The sequence below is a fragment of the Triticum urartu genome, chromosome 7 (assembly GCF_003073215.2).
Source record: "Triticum urartu cultivar G1812 chromosome 7, Tu2.1, whole genome shotgun sequence".
Classification (NCBI taxonomy): Eukaryota; Viridiplantae; Streptophyta; class Magnoliopsida; order Poales; family Poaceae; genus Triticum; species Triticum urartu.
The window spans coordinates 375,853,419-375,869,369 of NC_053028.1; the positions used below are offsets into that span (position 1 = coordinate 375,853,419).

Consider the following 15,951-nt stretch of genomic DNA (forward strand, 5'->3'; position numbering starts at 1 on the left):
CACCTGCCTTGGCCATGGATTCTTTTTGGTTAATTCGGCTACGCTATTTCCTCCTGTTCGATTCAGCGACGCTATTTTCCTTCTGTTCTCACGTTGCGATGTGAGGAAATCGATGAGATTAAATTTTTCCTTTTTTGTTGACATTTATAAAAGTAAAAAAAAAGAGGTCGATGGCCGGCGACCGGCGGCGCCGCTACTGCAAATACAACCGTGTGCGGTGACATTCAGAGATTAGAAAAAGATCGTCAGCCTGAGCTGGGAGTCGAATGCGTCCTAAATGGCAATCGCGTGACCCACTCATCCATGCCAGTCGCCTGAGCTGGGAGTCCACATCTTGGTGCCGCTCGTGGCCAACAGAGCAGTTCGTCGTCGTGGTTGTGGGCGTGCTCGTCGATGATGCTAGTGGAGTAGTCATGTACATATAAGAAAACAGAGTAGGCAATTTTCAAAAAAAGAAAACAGAGTAGGCAGCCTCGCTATTTGTGGGAGGAAGAGACCAGCGATGCGGCTGTGGGCGCAACCGCTGGCCGGGTAAGTCGGACGACCTCCTCCTCTCCCAGCGCCGTCAACCTCCGTCGGCCGCCTCACGCGCACGCCCTTGCCACGCCACTGTAGGCCTCCGTTGCCGCGCCACCACGCGTAGCTGGCCCTGGCGCGGGCTTTGCCGTCCACTCAACCTCGAGCACGTCGGCCACAGCCCAATCCAGCGGAACCTTGCCGGACTTTGCCGCTGCTGCGTCCCGGCAGGCCGCCGATCCGACCTCGACCGCGACATACCAGGCGCCCAACCGTGTGGGTTGCTTTGAACCAAAACGAAGTGCTAGATCAGGGGAGATGGGAGGGGAGGCCGGGGTGCTGGATCGGTGAGAGAGGAGAGATTAACTTACGTCTTGTCCTCCTTACAACACGGGATTAGTTTCCTATTCGTATACGATGCAACTTCTGTTTGGCAGTTGTCGCTACATATGATCGAAACGAACAATTAACAGAAGGAAAACCAGAACGACAAAAAAAATCACGGATATATAGATAGATTAGTACCACCTTGTATATAGAAAATAAATAGACGTGTTGAAGAAAAAAAACTGAAAACATAAATTCACAGGAAGAAACGTATTGTGACGGTGAACGCGACAAAGTCAATCCGTGCTTTATTATTAAGGAGAGATTAGGTATAGATATAGATATTAAAATGTAAACACTAACATACACATACACACACTCACCTCTATGAACACACACCCAAGCCCTATAAGTATCACCGAGAAACTAAGCCGGTAAATTTTAGGAACCACAAAGTCGACATAGATGTCTCGTAGTTGACACGAACGTCCTATCACTCAAAAAATACTGCCAAAAAGACTAGGTTAAATTCAGAAAAAATGTGACTATCTGGACCAAGCGTAGGACTTGAACCGATATGGACACGTTCCACCACAAAGAGCCTAGTCATCTAAGCGATACTCAGTTCCCGTCAAAAAAAAACGATACTCGGTTCCCGTCAAAAAAAAAACGATACTCAGTTTGCGAAACGTAGCACATCATGGCATAGACAAAACACATCATTAACACAATCCCCAAGAAAATTGCAGAAATCTCCGCAAAATGCTGTTGAGGCCATACAAATGGGATGCCGCATAGTTTATCTAGGAAACTGATTACAATTTAAGTCTTGTCTTCTGAATTTCTTGCAAACCTAATTTAACTTGAGGCTCTACACAGCAAAAACAGACCTACTGGCAGGAGACGTGGTAAATAACTTTGATCTTTCTATTATCTGTTGAATTCCACAGAATGCCAAACCATAAGCATAAAAAGGGAAACAAAACAATTGTACAAGGTTAGAAGTTGCAGCGCATGACATCGGTTTTAATACCGTAGAACAATTGCCTGTCAAAGAACTCTTATATACAGAAACATGCTACCCTACAATCTTGTAGCTCGGGTTGACAAGATTGTCTAGGCCTGAGACAACCTGGATTGATTCAATAACGTCCCCAACCTTGAGATCAGCCAAGAAATCCTCATTCTCGGTTACATATCCAAACACCGAATACCGCCCATCCAATATATTGGAATTGCTTGGCGTCAGCTCACTTTCTTTCAAGAGCCAGAAGACTTGACTAGAAGCGGAGTTGTCATCAAATTCCTGTCAAGATATGAAGAAGCCTTGTGTTAGAACCAGGGAATTTTTTTCCCGGTCTGTGTTTCCACTGCCTCCTAAGAAAACAGTACTACCGTTCAAACAAATACGGATAAACTTGAATTTGAATGTAAAAACAGGGTCAAATAAGATGTGCATGCCTATAACAATGTAGAGCAGACCTTGGCGCAGTGGTAACAGGTGTTCAAGTAGGTGTGTTTGGTGGCGCGGTCGAATTCCGTCCACTCCATTATATATGTGAGCTTTTCACGGTTGTGCACCAAAGAGAACTCGAACCCGTTACTTATTTCGAGGAATAAATGAATTGTACTAACTGTTGGGACACGCGCAGCTATAGGTCAGGGCTACAAACTTATATTTTGACCCAAAACAAAACGATTTCAAATTTTGTCTGAATTTTTCGGGAAGTAAAACACTGATATTTTCCAGAAACCAGTTCTTCTAGCCCGTCCAAAAAAATGTTATCAAGAAGAAGAAAAAACTTGGGTACAACTAAGAAAATGGTACTCACTCCATCCAGAAATATAAGACGTACAGGTTACGGAAGCTTTAACTCTGAACAATAATCCAACTATAGATGGATGTTAGATGCAAGGTCGGTAACATTGGAAAGTGCTCTATAATAAAAATTCAATTATACTCCCTCCGTCCCATAATATAAGATGTTATATTACGGCATGGAGGGAGTATTAACATCTTATATTATGAGTTGGAGGGAGTATCAATTTTCTATCACGTATTGCTAAACAAATTCGTGATCAACTATAAATTTGGGGAAGCATGTGCACTTTATATTTCTGGACAGAGGTAATAATTATTTTGGCATATCCTTGATATGTCAAAATTGAAGAGTCTAGGTGAGCCTTACTTCTCTAGCCATTGCCATCGTTCCAAATGCATTAAAAGGAAGCTTTGTTTGAGCCTTGTAAAGACCAAGTTCCTGAAATGCATGGCCATACAAACTCTAAGAACATTCAATCCACAGCAGCCAGAATTCCCAGCAGCCGTGAAATAAATAAAAAAGTTAAGTGCTGGTTACATACCTCAAGTGTTTCGCCATATATAGGCGCCTTGTCACCATCAACCATTATCTCAAGAGGTATGGTACGACTCTTGCCAGTACTGGGATCAATAAAACCCTCGGCTGGTCCCTCGGGATCTCCCGTCTGAACAACAAAACCATCAGCTGCAAGAGAATCAACACCCACGCTGTATCAGTAAACTTTTTAACTGCTTAGACACACTTGCATGTTCAGTAGTGATTCTGAGCACTAAACAGTAGACATCTTAAACTGTGCTAATTGCTCTGAAAGCATCAATTACTATGCATAACAAACTGTACAAAAATACCAAATGGTGGATAGTGCTACTGCAGACTAAGTATATTATAATTATCGAATGCACCTGAGACATTGGTTACCTCTTTGGATTTCCATGCCATCATAGAACTTCCGTTCCACCAGATCTACGAAGTTCCCAGAAGTCACAGGAGCATTATATCCATCCAGAACTATCCGAAATACACAATCTTCTACGTTTGGATTATCTTTAATCTTAACCGTCATATCCACAGTAGCTCTTCCTTTAAGAAGAGGCATGTTGTTGTATTCTTCTGGTACTTCATAGGGGAAGCCATCGACCATATCTTCTTCTACACTGCAGAAATGCAATGTCCCAGGAAGATCTCAGCTGCAGAGTCAATGGCAGGGTATAAATGAGAAGAGCTCTTTCATAAGAGTTCTCAGTAGTTTTTTACTGGTAGATACAATTCAGTTCTCTAATGCTACAAAGGTATCATATGTCACAATTACCTTGTTTTCAAGGAAATGCGAATATTATAGATGGACACCATAATTTTCCAAAAAGAAAACTAGAGTACCAAATCTGACCCCCGAAAGTTGGTTATTAAAACTGACTAAAATAAGGGAAGTGGATCTAATTTAAAATTTAAGGCGATAATTTTACTCACGTTCCAACATAATTGAGAAGCTCTTTCTGCTTTGGAGCTACCGCATTCCTGTTTCTATCCTCAATAATTCGTTGAAGCTCTTCAAGTCCAACAGCTAATTTATCCAATGTTTTTTCTCCGTTTGCTCTCTTTGATTCAGCAAGACCCGAAAGTATTAAACTCCTCCCATTAGTCAGCGCTCTTGAGGCCTGCCTCACATTCTACAATTTGAAGAAAAATTAAAAAAAAATCCTAGGATCCATATGCATAAAGTAGATTGAAGAAACCTGAGACAGCATATAGCTGCTTTCTACTTCTTTAAAGAAATATAGATCTTTGCTACCAGGTATCTTGAAAGAATGACTTACTCTTTCAACTGAATCCAACGCTCTAACACCAGAAACTTTGAGACTATCGGTAATATCCTCTAGCGGTTTTTGAACTTCACGAATAGCTTTATTATCTATGGGCAAAGCATATCTCAACAAAGCACCTGGATCTTTAATGGGAGGTCCAGAAATAAGAACTGAAATATCAGGAATTACAGGTTCGAGAGGATATGCATGGGCCGACCATCCAAATGTTGGTGGGACAGTAATTAATCCAACAGACAATGCTACAGAAATTGCACATTCTTTCCAGCTAAATGAGTTTCCTTTCTGCAGAGATTGAAGGAAATAAAAATTAGAGAAGAGCAGCTCATAGTATAAACCTATAGTCAGTTGCAATAACTAATCTCAAAAAGGACAATTAAAACAGCAAAATCATAAAACAAAGTATACAAGTTAATATATACAGACAATACATATTCTCAACATAAGTTGTGCCTTCCAAAGCATGCATTATTCAAAATATATCCAGGAAAAGAAAATTAAGGGCCATATATGTAAACTGCAAGTGGTCGGACCCTTCTCCGGACCCTGCCCAAGCGGGAGCTGCATGCACCGGGCTGCCCTTTTATATGTAAACTGTATTACTACAGCATTACTGGATGGTTCCATATGTGCTACAATATCTAATCATCTGCGCAAATATCCAACGGCAGAAACGGAGAAATCTAATAACCAAAGGAGATACTTTGGAAAAAAAAAACAATTCTACACGTTCCAATCCTAACGAAGAACTCAATGCTCGAACCATTTTCATGAATTGCACAAAATAATCATTTGGTTACAGTTATTCCATTTTCACCTGAACTTCAAATTAATGTCAAGCAAGACCAGAAGATATTGATGTCCAGAAAAAGATGAATTGCTACCCCTCGTGCCCCCAGACTCATGTTTTGCGAAAATCCCCATTTTCTCAAACTATATTTAGTGCATATACATACATCCCTAATTCAACAGCAACATGAACTAAATTTACACATGATTTCTTCTAGCATTCATTTTGAAGTAATATTCAACTTTTTGTCATCCAGAAAACAGTAACATTGGTCGTGTTTGTGCACCAACATTCAGTACCATCTTTCACTTTCAGGCCAAATTGCATAGTTTGTAAATACCCACCCACCCAAGATTTACATTCACCACATAATTAAAAACATTCCCATCGCATCAATAAATACCCGGGCACAACTGGATTTAGAAATGCAGCAATACTGAGCCACATTGGCATGCATCATCAAGAAGCCGAATTTCTACCAGGAGCTATCTTCCAGCGACTACTACTAGTACGACCGTAATGAGTTGTAAGATCCTAACCCCGCCGGAGAGCGCACACCGGGCGACGGAGCTTCGGCGGCGATCAGTGGTAAGAAGCGAAGGGCGGCGGCAGCAGCGGGAGGAGGCGAGCGCCGCGGCCATGCGGTGGGGAGGGGATGAGGGTACGGTTCCGATGAAGCTAGGCGTTGGTGGAAGAACGATGGAAGCGGAGGAGCTGGTGGTGGTTTCGGGATGTGGATAAGGCGGGACAAAATATGGAGCCGTAGGGCCGGGGGGTTTGCTATTGGTGGAGGAGATGCTGAGGTGCACAAAGACATGGATAAGACCACTAGAAAGAAACATCGATTATTGTTAGTAAGTTAGATTAGTGTTAAAGTTAGATTAATTATGCATATAACCATGTTAAAAAAATTATGGATATAACACTAGTCTATGTTACCACCACTTATATACGAGTGTTATGCATATACAATATATTGGACCATGTATATAGGGCAAAGTGCTCCCTTCGTCCAGGTTTAGGCCCTTCCCAGTGCTTCATGTTGTATCGGTGCTAAGCATGCCACATAGACAAAAAATATGATATGGCAAGGTATTTAAGAAAAGAGATAGGAGTTTATGATCTTAGAAAGAATCAACGCCAAGCGCACAGACCAGTGTAAAACACTTAAATAAAAAAAATTGTCCTAAGCATGGAAGAGTTTAATTGTTAAACCATTAAATGAAAAATTTGTCCTATGCATGAAAGAGTTCTTCCACGATCCCATCTGAAGAACTTTTCCGATACTCTGCCGAAGAGGACATCAATCATGAAGCGTCTTTACATCAACCTTGCTGCCTCTCTGATGGTGCACAAATAGTAGCTAGATGACTCTCTCTCTCTCTCTCTTATATTCAATACAATGTTCTCTTCGAAGATCAATTCGATGTAATTTTTTGCGATGCGTTTGTTGTGATCCGATGAATTGTGGGTTTATGATCAGATTATTCATTGAAAATAATTGAGTTATTTCAGAACTTTATTTACGTGTGATTATTATGGTTTTGTATTTCTCTACGATCTATCTATTTAGTTTGGCCAACTAGATTGATTTATCTTTAGTAGGTTCAATCTTGCGGTGTCCTCACCTTATGATAGAAGGGGTAGCAAGGCACATATTTGTATTGTTGCTACCAAGGGTAAAACGACGAGATTAGATCATATTGCTTGGTCTTATTTTGTCTACATTATGTAATCGTGCTTAAAGCATTACTCTGTTTGCCATGAAGTTAATACCTAGAGAGGCAAGTATAGAAGCGCTCTGGAAGTGAAGTAATGGCAGTAGGCGTCAGTAAGTTTAACGGTCTACTTGTCACAGATGTAATGCATGTGTACTTGTCATGTCATTAATAACTTTGATACGTCTCCAACGTATTTATAATTTTTGATTATTTCATGCTATTATATTATCCATCTTGGATGTTTTATACGCATTATTATGCTATTTTCTATCATTTTTTTGGACCAACCTATTAACCTAGTGCCAAATGTCAGTTGTTGTTTTTTTCCTTGTTTTTGTCTTTACAGAAAATCAATATCAAACGGAATCCAGTGGAATGAAACTTTTCGATGATTTTTCTTGGACCACAAGACACCCTGAAAGCTTCGGGAGGAGGCCACGAGGCCACGACAACCTCACAAGGCGCACCCTAGGGGGCGCGCCCCCAAGCTTGTGGGGCCCCTTTGGCTCTTCCAACCCTAATTCTTCCTCTATAAATACCCAAATATTCCTGGTAGACCAGAGGGCACACCAAAAGTACTTTTCTGCCGCCGCAAGTTACTATCCTCGTGAGGTCCCATCTGGAGGCCTCTTCCGGAGGAGGGTCCGACCACGGAGGGCTTCTACATCAACCTTGCAGCCCTTTCAATGATGTGTGAGTAATTTACCACAGACCTACGAGTCCATAGCAAGTAGCTAGATGACTTATTCCCTCTCTTTGATCTTCAATACAATGTTCTCCTTAATGTTCTTGGAGATCTATTTGATGTAATCTTCTTTTGCAATGCGTTTTTTGAGATCCGATGAATTGTGGGTTTATGATCAGATTATCTATGAATATTATTTGAGTCTTCTCTGAACTCTTTTATGCATGATTAAGATAACTTTGTATTTCTCTCCGATCTATTGATTTGGTTTGGCCAACTAGATTGATTTTTCTTGCAATGGGAGAGGTGCTTTGTAATGGGTTCAATCTTGCGGTGCTTATTCTCAGTGACAGAAAGGGACATGACACATATTTGTATTGTTGCCATTAAGGATACAAGGATGGGGTTTGTTCATATTGATTGGATCTATCCCTCTACATCATGTCATCTTGCTTAAGGCGTTACTCCGTTCTTGTTAACTTAATACACTATATGCATCTTGGATAGCGGGCAATGTGTGGAGTAATAGTAGTAGATGCAGGCAGGGGTCTATCTACTTGTCACGGACGTGATGCCTATATCCATGATCATTGCCTTAGATATCGTCATAATTATTCGCTTTTCTATCAATTGCTCAACAGTAATTTGTTTACCCACTGTATGCGTTCTTTCAAGAGATAAGCCTCTAGTGAAAACTATGCCCCCGGGTCTATTTTTATCATATTATTTCAGATATATGAAACCAAAAACCCAAAAATACCTTGCTGCAATTTATTTACCATTACTTTATTTTGCACTTTTACTTATCTTTTATACCTATCTCTATAAGATCTCATCCTTGCATGTAACCGTGAAGGGATTGACAACCCCTTTATCGTGTTCGGTGTAAGTATTTGTTTATTTGTGTAGGTGCAACCATTGGTGACTTGTGTGTTCCTCCTACTGGATTGATACCTTGGTTCTTAACTGAGGGAAATACTTATTTCTATTTTGTTGCATCACCATTTCCTCTTCAAGGGAAAAACCAACACAAGCTTAAGAAGTAGCAGGAAGAATTTTTAGCACCGTTGTCGGGGAGGATCTACATCAAGCCTACCAAGTACCCATCATAAACTCTCATCTATTGCATTTACATTATTTTCCATTTTCCTCTCATTTTCCTCTCCCCCACTTCTAAAACGTTTCCAGTAAAACACAAAAATATTTTCCTTTTTATTCGCCTTTTTCCTCGCTTGCTTCTTTGCTTGCCTTGCCATCATGTCTGAATCTGAGGAAGTTATCATTGAAAATAATAGTGAAAATCTCGAGGAAAATTTTGAATCTTGTGTTCTTAATCATGATCCTTCTGAAACTGATACTTCTACCAATCTTAAAACAAAGATCTATCATATAGGTGATGGTAATATTATTGGGAAGAACATTATTCAAGAATTTTTTGATTGCACAGGAGTTATGCCTATAAATAGGGGAACCATCCTTGATAATACAAATTGCTATGTGGACGCTATTTCTATGCTTGTGGTTAAATTAGAAGGAGATTTTTTACACATCCATCCAGCTTTACAAAAGATGTTTTATGAACTCCCCAACATTCATGATGCTAAAGCTAAAAAAATGTTACTATTATCCTTATGCGTGAATTTGACTACATAGTCTGAGAGGCTAGAGAAAATTTTGCTCACTATAAAATAGATTCTGAGCATCCCCCAATAGAAGAAATTCTTTATGATAAAGAATCTATGCGTGGTCTGGAATCTAAGGATTACTTTGCTTTTAGTAACAATTTAAGGAAAAGAGTCCCCTATGTCGAAGTTATCCAAGCTTTATATATTGATGCTTATGCTAGATTTGATTGGGTCACTAAGGTAATTGATGAAGGATTTAATAATGAGTGGGTTAAAGAGATGGCTAGGGATCCTATCAAAAATGAGATACATGTTTCATATGAAGATGTCCATGGTGATGATCTTGAGTACAAAATTATGAATGTCAAAATTACTAATCGAAGTCCTTTCCATAAATTGAGCTCTCCCATTAGGAAGGAGGAACGTGAGAAGAGAAATCTACTAAGAAAAGTTTTGAAAGATGTTATTAGGAAGGAATTGAATACCAAAGATGACAATACTTAGATCTATGAAATATGCCTAGCTAGGGGCATAAAACAATAGCGCTTGTTATGAGGGAACCCAATTTTATTTTTTTTGTTTTTGCTTCTGTTTTCAAGAAATATGCAATTATACTTCTTTTATGACTGTGTTTTAGTGTTTTAATTAGTTGAAAGGATCGATATAGTTGACTAGAGGGGGGTGAATAGGCAACTAACAATTTTTAGCTTTTCTTTAACAATTTAAACTTTGCATCAAAGTAGGTTGTCTAGATATGCAACTAAGTGAGCAACCTATATGATGCAACAATGATAAGTACACAAGCAAGCAAGAGATATATCACAAATAAGCTTGCACGAGTAAAGGCACGAGATAACCAAAAGTGGAGCCGATGGAGACGAGGATGTGTTACCAAAGTTCCTTCCCTTTGAAGGGAAGTACGTCTCCGTTGGAGCGGTGTGGAGGCACAATCCTCCCCAAGATGCCACTAGGGCCACCATATTCTCCTCACGCCCTCACACAATGCGAGATGTCATGATTCCACTATTGGTGCCCTTGGAGGCGGCGACCGAACCTTTACAAACAAGGTTGGGGCAATCTCCACAACTTAATTGGAGGCTCCCAACGACAGCACGAAGCTTCACCACAATGGACTATGGCTCCACGGTGACCTCAACCGTCTAGGGTGCTCAAACACCCAAGAGTAACAAGATCCGCAAGGGATTAGTGGGGGGAATCAAATTTCTCTTGGTGGAAGTGTAGATCGGGGCCTTCTCAACCACTCCCGAGCAAATCAATAAGTTTGATTGGCTAGGGAGTGAGATCGGGCGAAAATGGAGCTTGGAGCAACAATGGAGCTTAGGGTTAGAAGAGATGGTCAACTAGAGGAAGAAGACACCCCTTATATAGCTGTGAAAAAAATCCAACCGTTATCCACCTAACCAGCCCACGACTTGCGGTACTACCGCCCCTGACCAGTGGTACTACCATAAGGCCATGCGGTACTTTCGCCCCTGACCAGCGGTACTACCGCAAGGAAATGCGGCACTACCGTGAGGGACCGCGGTACTACCACATCAGCAGCAGGAGCTAGGACAGACCTGTAGCACAAGGGCTGAGGGCGGTACTGCCGCAGGCGCGGGACTACCGCTCCCCCTTGCGGTACTACCGCAAGGCAAGAAACTCCTAGCCTGGGAAGAGCGTGGATGAATAAAAATACATCCGTGCCTACTTCCGCTGGAAAACAGACGATGCAAAAATCCGACACAGTACTACCGCTGAGGAGCGGTACTACCGCTTGGCAGCTGAGCTAGGCCGCGCGCGGTACTGCCGCGCACGGGGTGTGGTACTACCGCGGAGGCACGGATGTAAAAAATTACATCCACCCCTACTACCGCGTAGAAGTGGCACTTGGCCTGGGGGCCACGGTACTACGAGGAGCAGTACTACCGTGGGCTCCTACAGTACTACCATGCCGAAGTACGGTACTACCGCTGGTGCCTGTGGTACTACCGCTCCAGGGAGCAGTACTATTGCAAGCCCAACATTAGCAACCAGGACAAAGCAAAGAGGATAAATGGAGGATGCCCCAATGCGCATGGGAAAGGTGGAGACAAGGAAGAAAACGTGTACGTGATGATTCCACCCGAACCTTTCCGACGCGGACCCCCTCTTAATAGTACGACTTTCCTACGACTCAAATCCACCAAAAAGAAACGTAGAAAAACGTCGTCTTCAATAGTCTTCGAGGGGCACCAAACCGTCTTGTGCCTAGCGATGAAACGTCTGGGAAAATCAAGGCACACGATTAGTCCGCAAAAGCATTGTCATCAATCACCAAAACACCTTAGGGATAAATATTCCCTTACATTAGTGTTTGTGCCAAGTAAGACCTTTGGGATGGTTTGGAAGATTGTTGATTTTATTCTATGCAAAAACAGAAAATTCTACATCCAGTAGCAGAATTGTTAAAAATCACTGGAGCGATGAAAAAATTCTGAATTTTTACACTTTATTTATATACAAATTGCCCAGTTGTCGTAATTTTTCAGAACTTTTGGAGTTATAGAAGTTTGTCTAAAGTCCAGATTACTACAGACTATTTTGTTTTTGGCACATTCTGTTTCCATTGTGTTGTTTGCTTATTTTGATGAATCTATGGGTTGTATCGGGGAGTATGAACCATGGAGAAGTTAGAATACAGTAGATATAATACAAGTATAAAATTGGAATGAGTTTACAACAATACCTAAAAGTGGTTATTTACATTGTTTCACTAACGGATCTCATGAGTTTTGTGTTGTGAAGTTTTCAAGTTTTGGGTGAAGTTTCGATGGACTATGGAATAAGGAGTGGCAAGAGCCTAATCTTGGGGATGCCCAAGGCACCACAAGGTAATATTCAAGGACAACCAAGCATCTAAGCTTGGGATGCCCCGGAAGGCATCCCCTCTTTTGTCTACAATCCATCGGTAAAATTACTTGAGGCTATATTTTTATTCACCACATGATATGTGTTTTGCTTGGAGCATCTTGTATTATATGAGTCTTTGCTTTTTAGTTTTCCACAATCATCCTTGCTGTATGCTACTTCTTGAGTTTGCGTTGGTTTTTCCCTTGAAGAGGAAAGGGTGATGCAGCAAAGTAGAGTAAGTATTTCCCTCAGTTTTGAGAACCAAGGTATCAATCCAGTAGGAGACAATGCACAAGTCACCGAATACTTGCACAAACAAACAACAACTTGCACCCAACACGATAAAGGGGTTGTCAATCCCTTCACAGTTACTTGCAAAGGTGAGATCTGATAGAGATAGATAAACGGTAAAGTAAATATTTTTGGTATTTTTGGTTTATAGATCAGAAAGTAAAAGATGGAAAAGGAAGTAAATCGGAAACTAAAATTGTAGATAGGAAACTTGTATGATGGAAAATAGACCCCGGGGCCATAGGTTTCACTAGAGGCTTCTCTCAAGATAGAAAATATTATGGTGGGTGAACAAATTACTGCCGAGCAATTCATAGAAAAGCGCAAAGTTATGACGATATCTAAGGCAATGATCATGAATATAGGCATCACGTCCGTGTCAAGTAGACCGAAACGATTCTGCATTTACTACTATTACTCCACACATCCACTGCTATCCAACATGCATCTAGAGTATTAAGTTCATAAAGAACGGAGTAACACATTAAGCAAGATGACATGATGTAGAGGAATTAACTCAAGCAATATGATGAAAAAAACCCATCTTTTTATCCTCGATGGCAACAATACAATACGTGCCTTGTTTCCCCTACTGTCACTGGGAAAGACACCACAAGATTGAACCCAAAGCTAAGCACTTCTCCCATTGCAAGAAAAACCAATCTAGTTGGCCAAACCAAATCGATAGTTCGAAGAGACTTGCAAAGATATCAAATCATGCTTATAAGAATTCAGAGAAGATTCAAATAATATTCATAGATAAGCTGATCATAAATCCACAATTCAACGGATCTCGGCAAGCACACCACAAAAAAGTATTACATCGAATAGATCTCCAAGAACATCGAGGAGAACATGGTATTGAGAATCAAAGAGAGAGAAGAAGCCATCTAGCTACTAGCTATGGACCCCGTAGGTCTGAAGTGAAATACTCATGCTTCATCGGAAGGGAAATGGTGTTGATGTAGAAGTCCTCCGTGATTGAATCCCCCTCCGGTAGGACGCCGAAAAAGGGCCCTAGATGGGATCTCACGGGTACAGAAGGATGCGGCGGTGGAAAGTGTTTTTGTGTCTCTCCCTGTTGGTTTTGGGGTATATGAGAATATATAGGCGAAGAAACTAGGTCGGTGGAGTCATGAGGGGCGCACCCTCCATCCTTGTGGCCACCTTGTGGCTTCTCTAACTTGCACCCCCAAGTCCTCTGGATGTCTTCTGGTCCAAGAAAAATCATCGCAAAAGTTTTATTCCGTTTGGACTCCATTTGGTATTCCTTTTCTACGAAACTCTAAAACAAGGAAAAAACAGAAACTGGCACCGGGCTCTAGGTTAATAGGTTAGTCCCAAAAATAATATAAAATAGCATATTAATGCATATAAAACATCCAAAACAGATAATACAATAGCATGGAACAACAACAAAATATAGATACGTTGGAGACGTATCCAGCATCCCCAAGCTTAATTCATGCTCGTCCTCGAGTAGGTAAATGATAAAAATAGAATTTTTGATGTGGAATGCTACCTAACATATTTATCCATGTAATTTATTTTATTCTAGCATGAATGTTCAGATATGTATGATTCAAAACAAAAGTTTAATATTGACATAAAAACAATAATAGTTCAAGCATACTAACAAGGCAATTATGTCTTCTCAAAATAACATGGCCAAAAGCTTATCCCTACAAAATCATATAGTCTGGCTATACTCCATCTTCGTCACACAAAATATTTAAATCATGCACAACCCCGATGACAAGCCAAGCAATTGTTTCATAATTTTGATGTTCTCAAACTTTTTCAACTTTCACTCAATACATGAGTGTGAGCCATGGACATAGCACTATAGGTGGAATAGATGGTGGCTGTGGAGAAGACAAAAAGAAGGAGATAGTCTCACATCAACTAGGCATATCAACGGGCTATGGAGATGCCCAACAATAGATATCAATGTGAGTGAGTAGGGATTGGCATGCAACAGATGCACTAGAGCTATAAGTTTATGAAATCTGGAAAAGAAACTAAGTGGGTGTTCATCCAACTTGCTTGCTCACGAAGACCTAGGGCAATTTGAGGAAGCCCATCATTAGAATATACAAGCCAAGTTCTATAATGAAAATTTCCCACCAGTATATGAAAGTGACAGTATAGGAGACTCTCTATCATGAAGATCATGGTGCTACTTTGAAGCACAAGTGTGGTAAAAGAATAATAGCATTGCCCCTTCTCTCTTTTCTATCATTTTTTTATTTGGGCCTTCTCTCATTTTCTTGGCCTCTTTTTTTGTTCAGAGTCTCATCCCGACTTGTGGGGAGTCATAGTCTCCATCATCCTTTCCTCACATGGGACAATGCTCTAATAATGAAGATTATCACACTTTTATTTACTTACAACTCAAGAATTACAACTCGATACTTAGAACAAAACATGACTCTATGTGTATGCCTCCGACGGTGTACCGGGATGTGCAATGAATCAAGAGTGACATGTATGAAAGAATTATGAATGGTGGCTTTGCCACAAATACAATGTCAACTACATGATCATGCAAAGCAATATGACAATGATGGAGCGCGTGTCATAATAAATGGAACAGTGGAAAGTTGCATGGCAATATATCTCGGAATGGCTATGGAAATGCCATAATAGGTAGTTATGGTGGCTTTTTTGAGGAAGGTATATGGTGGGGTTATGGTACCGGCGAAAGTTGCGCGGCACTAGAGAGGCTAACAATGGTGGAAAGGTGAGAGTGCATATAATCCATGGAATCAACATTAGTCATAAAGAACTCATGTACTTATTGCAAATCTATTAGTTATCGAAACGAAGTACTACGCGCATGCTCCTAGGGGGGTAGATTGGTAGGAAAAGACCACCGCTGGTCCCCGACCACCACTCATAAGGAAGACAATCAATAAATAAATCATGCTCTGACTTCATCACATAACGGTTCACCATACGTGCATGCTACGAGAATCACAATCTTTAACACAAGTATTTCTCAGATTCACAATTACTTACTAGCATGACTTTAATATCACCATCTTCATATCTCAAAACAATCATAAGGAATCAAACTTCTCATAGTATTCAATGCACTTTATATGAAATTTTTTATTATATCCCTCTTGGATGCCTATCATACTAGGACTAAATTTATAACCAAAACAAATTACCATGATGTTTAGAGACTCTCAAAATAATATAAGTGAAGTACGAGAGTTCATCAATTTCTATAAAAGAAAACCACCGCCGTGCTCTAAAAAGATATTCCCTCCGTCCCAAATTACTCATCACTGAAATGGATGTATCTAGAACTACAATACATCTAGATACATCCATATGTGTGACAAGTAATTTGGAACAGAGGGACTATAAGTGAAGCACTAGAGCAATATTGCCTAGCTCAAAAGATATAAGTGAAGCACATAGAGTATTCTAATAAATCACGATTCATGCGT

General features: G+C 40.6%; 1 protein-coding gene across 2 annotated transcripts; it reads right to left on the minus strand.

Moving 5' to 3' along the window:
* Positions 1-1,749: 1,749 nt before the first annotated feature.
* On the minus strand, positions 1,750-6,077 carry LOC125518829 (peptidyl-prolyl cis-trans isomerase, chloroplastic-like). Of its 2 annotated transcripts, XM_048683698.1 has the most exons (7): positions 5,816-6,077; positions 4,481-4,771; positions 4,134-4,333; positions 3,585-3,820; positions 3,208-3,350; positions 3,033-3,104; positions 1,750-2,149 (listed from the first exon to the last, which is right to left on the minus strand). In XM_048683698.1, exons 1-7 carry the CDS (start codon positions 5,915-5,917, stop codon positions 1,922-1,924), a joined length of 1,272 nt encoding a protein of 423 aa, XP_048539655.1. In that variant the 5' UTR covers positions 5,918-6,077; the 3' UTR covers positions 1,750-1,921. The 2 variants fall into 2 exon arrangements, with proteins under 2 accessions (XP_048539655.1, XP_048539656.1); XM_048683699.1 differs by lacking the exon at positions 3,033-3,104.
* Between the last annotated feature and the right edge of the window lie 9,874 nt (positions 6,078-15,951).

Bases quoted from the DNA above. Each gene is read 5' to 3' on its own strand.
- LOC125518829 (XM_048683698.1), bottom strand. From the start codon at position 5,917: ATGGCCGCGGCGCTCGCCTCCTCCCGCTGCTGCCGCCGCCCTTCGCTT. The intron at 3,821-4,133 runs GTGAGTAAAATT...GCATTTCTGCAG, and splicing joins CTTCTCAATTATGTTGGAAC to TGTAGAAGAAGATATGGTCG. The intron at 3,105-3,207 runs GTATGTAACCAG...CATGCATTTCAG, and splicing joins TATATGGCGAAACACTTGAG to GAACTTGGTCTTTACAAGGC.